Below are 11459 nucleotides of genomic sequence, written 5' to 3'. Positions count from 1 at the left end.
ATGTCCAGTAGCCCAGGTCACTAGCAACTAGCATACACCGGATCCTAACCTTGCTTTTGCACATCCTACAGAGTGAAGCTGCTATGTCCACTCACCCCCAACCTCTGGAGTGGAAATTTGGGTAGAGAACTGCAGAAGCATACCCTAATGTTAGACAGTACTGCTAAGTGAACCCGAGTTCTCCCCTGTCCCCCGCCCCAGCCCGGCACCCAAGCTTCCTATGTTTGTCTCAATGCTGCCCTCCAACATGGAAGTTTCTCCCTTGGGTTCTTCCATGGAGGAGCAAGTGCCCAGGGGCAGATGGGTATGTCCTTTAGCATGCTGCAGTTAACCTGGTAGACTCACATGGCGTGGCTGCTGTGTTAAGGGACAGGATGAGACCCCTCTCCACCTGGACGCTGACCAGTGCAGCACTATGGCCCCAAGGTAGTCAAGGCATGGGTGTGAGTGGGGCTCCCTAGGGATGGCCTCAGAGCAGACTCCTTGGCTGGAGTGATCCAGTGGGGTATAAGGATCATTTGCTAAGGGAGCTGGGGGCACCTCTCGGCCTCAACAAGGGGATCTTTGAGGGTACATGTATGATGGGGGGGCACATCTATCAGAGGTAGAAACCTGTAAGTACCTTCTAGACCCGGACGTCAGGTCCCTGTGTTGTCCTTGGCGAGCAGACACGTAGCGTGACCGACTCACCACTGTCAGAACCCGTCTACCCTGGGGTAAGCCTGGGTAGGGTTGGGCCATTCATAGTCAGAGCTGCTAAGTCTCTTCAGTGGGCTCCTAAGGCCACCAGTGAGCATGATGACCAGGGCCCGTGGGACAGTGCTAAGCCTTGCTCAGTGTTTACCAAGGGAATGACCTGGTCACTAACATCCATTCCAGCTTGTCCACGGTGGGCCCTGCTGGCTTGAGGCCCCGATCCACGCTGAGGGCCAGTGGCATCAGATGGGCACTCCTTGTACCCCCACTCCCTGTCCCCCACTCCCTGTCCCCCCACTCAGCGTGGCTCTATGTGTGCCCTCATCCCATTTCAAGAGTGGCTCATGACAGTTGCTACCACATGGGGTAAAAATCAAGAGGCCGCTGGGCATGGTGGTGCACACCTTTAACCCCAGCTGGGTTTGAAGTCAGCCTGGTCTACATAGGGAGATCTGTACCAAAAGGACCAACAAGGATGTCAGTCAGTGAGCCTCTGTGCCAGTCAGCATGACTGTTGTGTGAGCAAATCCAGGACACATGACGCAGCACAGGACTCAGCATGGCATCTGGGTGGAGGCGACATTCTGAAACCAGCAGGGGACCATCTCTTACCTGTCCTCTGTCTGCAGTCTGTCTCTCTTCCAAGAGGCATCCTGGTAGATTCTGGTTGCCCCAGGGCCTGGCTCCCTCCCACAGCTCTTGTCCCCTGCATAGGCCCCAACACTGATTTTAGCTCTGCTGAACCAGCAGCCCCCTCCCCAGGATCCTTGGGAAGAAGGGGGCACATGGCTGGACCAGTGCCAGAAGTCTACATCTGGGGGCCTGAGGTTTCTCCCACTGAACCCTGAGACTGTGGCCCTGGCCACCGGCAAGGGCATGGAGGGCTCATGGTGAGGTCTAGGTGCCACTCTCCCAGGTCACCAGAATACCCAAGCAGCTGCCATCCCTGCTGAGGGCCCCACCCCCACGTCTACCGCCCGGGGCATGGCTAGGCCGCCCCCAGGAAGGGCCGCTCAGGCTGCGGGCTGCCAGTCACTCCTGTGGCGGTCACGGCAGACTTGCTGGCTCCAGTCTCATTGCTCTGAGGCCTGTCTGTCCCTGACACACACAGGGCGCCCTGTTTCCTTGGGAGATGGAACACGGGCTCTCTGTTTGCACCTGGGTTGGCCGTCCCTCCCCAGACAGGCTGAGGGGGTGCTCTGCACAGACCACACTTGTGCCCCCCTCGACCAGCCTCCTCAGCTGAACCTTTTTTGTTGTCCTTTCTGGGATCCTCTGCAGTGTGGCCCAGGGGCAGGCAACATGGGTTCCAGACACCATGCTTAGCAAGAAGGGGGATGGGGAGGTATTCCTAGAGTCCCTGCTGTCCTTGTAGCTGGTAAGCCTGGGCAGCTCCGTGCACTCAGTGAAGGGAAGCTGTCAGCACCGCTGGCCGAGGTTCCCACTGACATGGCTCTGCTTGGTTCTCCACAGGTCACCCACGTGAGACTGGAATATGGCCAGACGTTGGTGACAGGGCTTCTAGCCACACTTTTCATATATCCTTCACTGGAGCGTGCAAGGGATTCATGAGCTCACGTATCTATGTGTGTGTACCTGGGTGGTGTGTAAGAGGTCCTGGGGAGGGATCATGCCGAGGACAGCAAGCCTCCTTTCCCTCAGGGACATGGTGGTAATGAGTTGGTGCTGCCACACTGGACTTGTGATAGAGACCTGGCACGGGATTGACTATGAATGTGTGGTTGGGCTACAGGGGAGCAGCCTCCGGGTAGGGAATCTGAGACCCTTCTCCACACCAGGGAAGGGTCAGCAAGGTGACAGGGACAGACAGAGACAGGAGGCTGACAGCTAGGAAGCACATCCTTTTTCAAATCTCTTCTTGGCAGGATCCATGGGCTGCCTGGTCACTGCAGGTCCCGTGGCTGCAGCACAGTACAGGTAGAGAAGCAGTTGGTCTCTGGTCTTTATTTCAGCGTGTGTGTCTAGATGGGGGTTCTGGTAGTGGCCACTCCCGAGCCTTAAAGTATTCCTTCAGATCCTCAAGGCGGAGTGGGGGGAAGTAAGGACCAATTCGTTTGCGGATCCACCACTTGCCCTGGGTGGCGTGCTGGCCCCCAGGGAGGCTGAACTTGTACCGGTAGTGTTCTCCTCGGATCCACCTGCAGGGCACAATGTGTCAGCCCGAGGCTCTGCTTCCCACCTCCATGACCCGCCCTCTCCAGCGCACCCTACCATGGTGTGCGCAGGCCTTGATACTGGGGTGGGGGTTGGGGTGCTATGTCTTTCTGGGTGTGGATCTTGAGGCATCATTGGTTGTGGGTGGGGCTGCCATCCTCCCTCCTTCTGATGTACAAACCTGAGTGGGTAAGGGTCCCCGAGGGAGGGTGGGGCTGAGGGACCATGAGCAGAGAGCCACACTGAACTCCACGGGTGGGCACCGAGAAGGTAAGGCGGTGCCGTGGAGATTGACACAAAGTCCATCTTCTCCTGAGTCTGGGGTCCTGACCCTGCATTTCCCAAGGCTGGGAAGGGCAGGGATGCAGGGCCTCTGGGAAGGTTCCTGTTGTGCGACCATTCTATCTTCTCTGAATCGGCCCTCTTGCCTTCATTTTCTCAAGTTACGGTTGAAGGTCTAGGGCTGCAGGGCCTGGACACTACAGCCAAAGGGGGTGTGGGGTGGGGTGGGGTGAGGTGGGGTGGGGTGGGTGGGGTCCTGGTCAGGGGCCCAGTGTTGGGTCTGGGAGGCTGGGAAAGAGTCAGGGCCAGGTGCTTTCCCTGACAGGGCTGTGAAGGTACTGAGGAAGACTGACACCACCCCTAGAATGTTCTAGAAGCTGCTGGTTAGTTTTTATCAATCTGACACAAAGTAGTGTCATCTGGGAAGACAGAGTGTCAACTTCTGAACAGTCTGTATCAAACTGACCTGTCAATAAGTGTGTCTGTGGGGCATTTTCTTGATTAATGACAGGTTTGGGAGCTCAGCACACTGTGAGGTGCTACAACCCACTGTCCTGGGTGTAGAAGCAAGCAAGCTGGGAAAGCCACGGGGAGCAAGCCCTTGGGTCTCTGTTCCTCAGTGGTCTCCGCTTTAGTTTCTGTCTCCAGTTCTGAGGCTCCCGCCTTGGCCCTCCCTCAATGATGGCCTATGACCTGTAAGCTTTCCTGAGTTGTTTTGGGTCATGGTACTCATCAGCCATGGGAAGCAAGCTAGGTCCACTGGCTGTAGCAGGGTGTTTAAGATCAGACTCAGTGAGCAGCAGCTTCCAAAACTATACTGGCTATGCCAGCTAGGACCTGACACGCCCAGCAGCTAGGACCTGACACACCCAACAGGACATCCTGTCTCATCACGCCTCCCCACTATCTGTATTCTTTTGGTCACCTCAAGAATGTTAAGTCAATGGAACTGTTTGGCTTGTGAGCCTCCGGACTGGTTTCTTCCACTCAGCACCGCCTTCTGGATGCTTACAGGTCCTACAGACCTTGTGCTGCTGGGCAGTAAGCAGTACCCAAGGCAGGAACACCCTGAGGCAGGCATGTCCTACGGTCTGGGAGGACCACGTCTGGGCCTTCCAAGGAAGGGCAGCTGTGCCACATTCAGCTCCTGGCCATCAAAGCTACTGTTACTGTGTATTTTACAGGAATTGGTCTGGAAATGGGTTAAATGGCCGTCCATGAGCCCCAGCTGGGCTCAGCTGGTCTTCTGTTTTCTAGGGCCTGCCGAGTAGTCCTCCAGGGAGGCTGTGGCGCCTACCTCCCCAGCAATCCTGACGGTGCTCCAGTGCTTTACAGTGCTCAAGCCGATACCTTTCCTTGTTTCAGTCACACGGGGAGGGGTGGTGGCATCTCTGCGTCCATCGGATGACACCTCTCTGCTGGAACCTCCTGCTTCTCCCTGCTCAGAGCCTTTCTGCACACCCTGCTGGCCCCACACGGGTGGCACTCTCTAGGTCACTGACTGGGCCTCCTGCTTGTTGGTGCTATGTTTCATTCGGGAGCCTGATGGGAGTGAGGGCTCCCACTGTAGCTGGGGGCTCACCTTGGCCTCTTCCAACCCTACCATTTTCTTCCTGTATTTCACAGTGTTGTCATGGCGTGCATCCTTTAGTGAGGGCGTCCCAGTCCCTGTCTCAGATGATCATCACTGTTAGCGTGGCTTTCCCTGTCATTTTACTTCCAACTTGTCCGTATTGGTTTGAGGGGAGCCTGCGTGTGTGTGTGTGTGTGTGTGTACCACATGTGCGCCTGATGCCAGTGGAGGTGAGGAGGGGGTTGGGTCCTTGGGAACTGGAGTTAGAGATGATTGTGAGGCACACGTGGGCACTGGGACTCAAACCCGGGCCCTCTGCCAGAGTAGCAAGTGCTCTGAACCACTGAGCCATCTTTCCAGTCCTCCTTTTCTTTTAGGGATTCTTTTCTGAAGGCTGGTGACACAGATTCAGTAGGTAAAGTGTTCAAAGTTTGATCTCCAAAACACACACACACACACACACACACACGTATTGTGGTGCACACTTGTAATCCCAGTGTTGGGGAGGTACGAAAGAGGGGACCCCGAAGGCTCTCTGGTCAGTCAGCCTTGCTGGTGAGATCTGGATTTGGCCCTCAGTGGCAAGGTGGTGACTCTGGCTGCCCAGCCCCTCCACTGGCTACAGTTTCTAGATGTTTCCTTTGCCTTGGTATGCATATCTCGCCACGATTTACCGTCTGGGAGTCCCTTTGTTCACTGACCTCTCAGGTGGGCGGGGGGGGGGGCTTCCACCAGCTTTGGAAAATCTTCACTAATGCTTTTCCAGCCTCAGCTGGGACTCTTTTCCTTGGGGACTCTGCAGTGCCCACTTTGGATCTTCTTGCTATTCTAGTTTCACACTCAGCTCAGGTGCTCAGCTGGTTGCCCACACAGGCTGCTGCTGCCTCCTTCCATTGGCCACTGCCTCCTCCTTCCACAGGCCACTGCCCCCTCCTTTGCATCCCAGCTCCCCCTCCCCATCCAGTGCTTCACCGCAGGGACGTTTCTCACTTCTCAGTTCTAAGACGCCTTTGGTTCTCCTGTCTTCTGTGTCTTTGCTGACTCTTTTCTTGAGTCACGATTGCTGTGGGGCGATTGCTGTGGAGAGAATCAGCCCTTGTCACCCGTTGGCTGTCTTCACGATCAGTTGAACGTCTTCCGAGTTCTCGCTGTGTTTTTCTTAGCTGTTTGGGTGTTAGGGATCCCAAGTCAGAGTTGAACCTTTTGTTGTGTGGCTTCTCCTAGCTCCATGCTAGAAGCCCAGACTTTCTATCTGGCACCCTGGCACTCCCAGGTAAGGGTGGCAATCTAAGGCCCCCACTGATCACATGCAGCCAGGCTGGCACTGCTGCAGTGGTGTCTGTCTGGGCCACCACGGGGCCTTCCAGTGAGTGGCTTCTCCTTTTCCAGAGTGGAGCCCACATGCTTCTGGTTCTGCCTGCTGAGAGCAGGGCCATTTGCTTCATGGCTTTGGCAGAATTACCCTTGCTGTTGCTTCTGTCTCTGCGGTGGCTCCTTTCTGGGCGTTTGCTGTGGCTGCTTCTCCACAGACAGGAAGAGAGGCGGCAAGAAAGAGCTGTGCTGTTGGAGGTTGATGCTGGGGGTCCTGAGGCCCTTCCCCCACTCTTCAAAGCTCCTGTGTTTATTTTATGGGCAGCACCCAGGCTCAGGGTAGGGAGGAGTCTGGCCCATCCTCTCACACAGAGACTCCAGAATCACCACTCATTTGACAAAAGTCACAGCTGGCAGTGGGGGCAGGCTGCGGTCACATTCAGCTCTGCAACCAGGCAGAATGTGATGACGGCCTCTATCTTCACATGTGCAGCATCTGCCTGCAGGCTTTGTTTGTACAAGGTACACCTGACCACACCCTCAGAGCTCCTGGATCAGGTGACCTCAACCTAAAGCCCAGGCCTTCCACTATTTCTGCAGTGGGACACCAGCCAGAGGTTGGTCAGTGAAAAGCTCTCCTGTGTCTGGAAGGACACAGAGCTATGTCAGAGATGGCTGGTTCCCAGAAAACTTAGGAGTGTGGCTCCACTTCAGTGTGCGCCTAGCTCAGATATCCTGGTGGCTGTAGGGTGCCGGGCAGGGGGAGTGGAGGGAGAGGGGGAGTGAGGCTGGTGGTCCCCACACCCCCAGTGCCACAGCAGGCAGTGTGAGGAGCACTCGGCTGCATCCCTTGCCTGGGCTGCTACCCTCGCAGCTGCTCAAGGCCCCGAAGCGCCCGACAGCTGTGGGCAGCTCCAGGTGCAGCTGTCCTGAGGCTTCTCCAGGGAGACAGGACCGTGTTTTCTGTCAGCATCAATGGTAGGCAGGGTGTAGGGAGGGCCAGGGCCAGGGCTGCTCAGTCCTCTAGTCTTTGGCTGCTACTGAATCCATCATGGATCAGGGTGCCCAACCCAGGCCCTAGTGGAGGCTGCCCATTGATCACAGACTGGAGTGACTAAGGAGACGCTTACCTGGGGGGAGTCCTGCCCTCAAAGGGGTTGACGGCAAGTAGCGACAGGGCCTCGGTGTCACCAGCGAGGAGCTTACCCGCCAGGTGAAGGATCCATTCGTTTTGCTCATAGGTCTGGAAGGACAGTGTTTGTGAGGTTGGGGACAGGGACAGCTATTTCCCCCAGTAACTGGCACCCGCCGTTCTGGGGGTGGGGAGTAATCACCTGAGGGCCACTCACTCATGAGCCAGGCCCAGCCGTGTTTTCTACCTTGAGACGGATGAGGAGAGAGGCTTTGGGTCCCACATGACCACGGCACTGGCCTGGGCCTCAGGAGACCTGAGCTACCACAGGAACCTTTCCCAGGCAGGTCTAGGGCAAGGCAGGGCCTGCTCAGTGCCTTGGGTGGGATGCGACTCTACGGAGGGGTCCCTTCCTCTGTGACCCTCTTGGTGGGAGTCTGAGCACCCTTTGCAAAGAGCGGGCACGCAGGGTTTGTCTGTTCCAAGTGGTGCACGGTGGGTACCTGGAAAGCTGCGAACCACATGAGCCAGTCCAGGCGGTAGTGGTATGGCGAGATGAGGCATGGCTGCCTCCAGGGGTCGCCCGGTTTGCACTTGAACTCATAGTCTTCCCACGCTGCATCGGGTGCGCTGGCGTTGGGGCTCACTGTGCCCTGAAGGATCACCTCAGTCCGCTCTTTGGTGATACTGGGGGAGATGAAGGCAGCCAGTGAGTCCACGGTACTGCCTCCCCCCAAGTGGAGAGGGTGCTGCCTTGGGCTCATGCTTCCCCAAAGTGCGTCGGGATGGACACAAGGGTGGAGCCCAGAGCCCAGCCAGGACGCCTAGCCATACCTTCCAAAGGCCCCGTAGGTGTTGACAATCCTGAGCGGGTTGAAGGAGGTGTTCATGACCTGCCTGGAGCTTAGTAAGTTGATAATCACAGGTACACTGAGCCAGGCCACCAGGATGCCCAGGGAGATGTTGACCACTTGCCGCACCAAGCAACCTAGCCCGAGGGTCGGGGCGGGGGAATTGTTTCTTACCAGCCAGGCTCCTGATTCCAGGGCAAAGCTGCACCATCCCTTCAGAAAACCTTGCCGGCTAGTCTGCCATTCAAGGCTCAAAAAGACCCCCAGACATGCCCAGCCGGGCATGTAAGATACTGCCTCCCAACCCATGGGCTGAGGAAGGCATCTGAGCCACAACCTGTTATGCTGGAGCTAAGAAGATCTCCCAAAGCAGTGTGAAGAATGAAGTGTGACTGTCTAAGCAGGGAACCCTGGGAGTGGCTAAAGGGACAAGTGACCTTTATCAGCCCAGGCCTGATAAAGGACCCTAGATAGTAGATGCTCCCTCCCAGGACCTGTGGTACCCACCCTTCTCTTGGAGTGCTGCGACCTCGGTCTACCCAACCTTCCTGCGTTCTCAGGAGGGTCATGGGGCTGCTGGGGTTGGGAGCTGGGTTGCTGGTTTACCTAAGTATCTTGGCTTGGGCTGGATCCTTTGTGCATCTTCCCTCTGCATCTCCAGGACTTGCTTCTTTAGGCCTTGAGGTCCTGAGGGAAACAGGAATCCCAGAGCTGCATCGTCGAAGCAGGCAAGGCTGGGCACGATGGTGAGCCAGTTCAGGAAGCTCAGGTTCCCACTGATGATGAGGATTACCTGTGGGTGCAGACTCACACTATGATAAGCTTGGGACCCAGGGCTGTATGTATCTGTGCCAGTGCCCACGCCTCAGTAGCCCAGCAAATGCTCTAGGGGGTTTTCTGAGCCCCTCTCTGCCATTCTCTCAGCTCTGGTCCCAAGTCCTCTCTGAATGTGTAGCTCCCACCGAGGCCCCGGGTGCAGAGCCATACAGGAATTGGGAAGCCCAGGAAAGGCTGTGGGGGCTCAGCTTCATCTATCCGTGTGGTGCTCGGAGCACCCTGGACTCCCTGGGACGTATCATGCATGGGGGCAGCTCGGGGATAAGGCAGGCCTAGTGGGAAGGGCTTGAGGTATAGACCTTGCCTGGAGGTGGGGGCATGAGAACCTAGAGGGATCCGGAGTTCACAAAAAGCAAAACAGGAATGGGAGACAACACGGTGGCCTAGGGCTGAGACCTGGCGGGCAGTGGAAGCCAGTCACAAATGAAAAGGACAGAGACTGGGAAGCCTGGCTTCAGCCTAGACCTTTAAACAGACTGAATGGATACAGATCACATGGCAAAACACACCCGCGCTGTGTTAGGCTCACACCATGTGGTTATGTTAGTCAGACACCCCTACTCTGAGACATTCTGTGGAGCCTTACAGCAGTGAGCACCCCTCACACTGATGATGTTGGGCTCTCTTGAGCCTCACACAATGGGAGACACAAGGTGGCTTCTGGGGTGCTATGGGGGGTCGCTGGGGCGCTATGGAGGGTCGCTGGGGTGCTATGGAGGGTCGCTGGGGTGCTATGGGGGGTCGCTGCCCACCGTGTCTGGGTGGCTGGAAGGTTTAAGATGATGCTTTCTATACTATCTGAGAAGCCTCTGCCACTCCACAGTGAGACTTCTATGGGTACAGGGCCAGTTACCTCTCCCCTCCCTTTTGGTATTCATTGTGGATGGACATGGTATATACAGTATCTAGACAGGCAGGTTCTATTTAGGTCTACTGTGACCTAGGGAGCAGAGAATGGGGTGGGGTGAGGGCAGAGGAGGCAGCTTCGACTTCCCAGAGTCGGAGGGAGAAATGCAAAGCTGGTTGAACTGTGCCTGGGAACCCAGGGGACAGAGAAAGATGTAGGAGAATTCCTGACCATGGTCTCAGTAAGATTGCGAGCCCCAGTTTCCTGGGGTGCTGTGGAAGACATGTGAGCACCCCTGTCTGCTCCTAGAAGCTGTACCAGCCTGCCTGTTACCTTCTGTGACTGCCTGGTCTGCAGTATAAACCTCACTGGACAGCTGGACATTGCTTTCATATGGGTCCATCTTTTCTCTTTTCTTTTCTTTTCTTTTCTTTTCTTTTCTTTTCTTTTCTTTTCTTTTCTTTTCTTTTCTTTTCTGTTTTTTTTGAGACAGGGTTTCTCTGTATAGCCCTGGCTGTTCTGGAACTCACTTTGTAGACCAGGCTGGCCTCAAACTCAGAAATTCACCTGCCTCTGCCTCCCAAGTGTTGGGATTAAAGGTGTGTGCTACCATGCCCGGCTGGGTCCATCTTTTCTTGAGGGCCAGTGAAAGAACCCAGTTGCCCAACTTCTCTTTCTTTTCTGGCTCTGGATTGATTAGACCACGCAGTGCATCACTTTTAGGCCAGGTGCTTCTGTGATCTGTGCATTCATTGGTATCCCCGACTAGGGGGACTTGAGTTCTGTGATCTGTGCATTCATTGGTATCCCCGACTAGGGGGACTTGAGGGGGTGACTTGTTTATGCTCCCCACTCCAGGATTCATTTCACGGGGACTGGATACTCTGTGTAGCTGCATCTCGATGCTCCGCTATCTCCTGCTCAGCCTCAGCTCCGTTCCTGAGTGTGTGTGTGTGTGTGTGTGTGTGTGTGTGTNTGTGTGTGTGTGTGTGTGTGTGGGGGCTGTTGTGCCCACTCTCACACATGCATTTAAATGTGTTGTATTTAAAATGTCATCCATCCACACAGAACGGAGTCCTAGAGTAGGGAACGTGAACAAGTCATTCCCTCATGTTCCTCACATTAGGGACAACAGTGTCAGGTCACAGAAGCTCAGAAAATTACAACCAGAACCAGCTTGAAGAAGCAACATGGGTCCTGATCCAATTTCCAAAACAACTGAGAAAGACAGACCACATGGAAGAGCAGGTTCAAGAGTGACAGTCAGCCACTCAGCTGGAGCAAGGAGTGATGGAGAACGGGGGACCACACGGCTAGGAGGAGTGATGGAGAACGGGGGACCACACGGCTAGGAGGAGGAGTGATGGAGAACGGGGGGACCACACGGCTAGGAGGATGAGTGATGGAGAACGGGGGACCACACGGCTAGGAGGAGTGATGGAGAATGGGGGACCACACGGCTAGGAGGAGGAGTGATGGAGAACGCGGACCACACAGCTAGGAGGAGGAGTGATGGAGAACGGGGACCACACGGCTAGGAGGAGTGATGGAGAATGGGGGACCACACGGCTAGGAGGAGGAGTGATGGAGAATGGGGACCACAGGGCTAGGAGGAGCAGTGATGGAGAATGGGGGACCACACGGCTAGGAGGAGCAGTGATGGAGAACGGGGACCACACGGCTAGGAGGAGCAGTGATGGAGAACGGGGGACCACACGGCTAGGAGGAGCAGTGATGGAGAACGGGGGACCACAC

The 11459-nt window shown here is 55.9% G+C and overlaps 1 protein-coding gene across 3 annotated transcripts in view; it reads right to left on the bottom strand.

Annotated features, from left to right (window-relative positions):
- Window positions 1-1087: 1087 nt before the first annotated feature.
- Window positions 1088-11459, bottom strand: part of Lmf1 (lipase maturation factor 1) — an 81855-nt gene continuing 71483 nt past the window's right edge. For 2 of the 3 annotated variants that reach the window (XM_029533155.1, XM_029533156.1), the window contains 5 exons: window positions 8627-8813; window positions 8004-8157; window positions 7673-7856; window positions 7168-7280; window positions 1088-2855 (listed from right to left, as the gene is read on the bottom strand). In XM_029533155.1, the coding sequence (XP_029389015.1) occupies window positions 2666-2855; window positions 7168-7280; window positions 7673-7856; window positions 8004-8157; window positions 8627-8813 (828 nt within the window). In that variant the 3' untranslated portion in view covers window positions 1088-2665. The remainder of the gene's footprint in view (window positions 2856-7167; window positions 7281-7672; window positions 7857-8003; window positions 8158-8626; window positions 8814-11459) is intronic. The other variant, XM_021221399.1, reaches the window with a different exon arrangement.

Source organism: Mus pahari, chromosome 21, assembly GCF_900095145.1.
Source record: "Mus pahari chromosome 21, PAHARI_EIJ_v1.1, whole genome shotgun sequence".
NCBI classification, from domain to species: Eukaryota; Metazoa; Chordata; class Mammalia; order Rodentia; family Muridae; genus Mus; species Mus pahari.
Note: the sequence above shows the minus strand (reverse complement) of the source record. Positions and strands in the feature narration are given on the sequence as shown.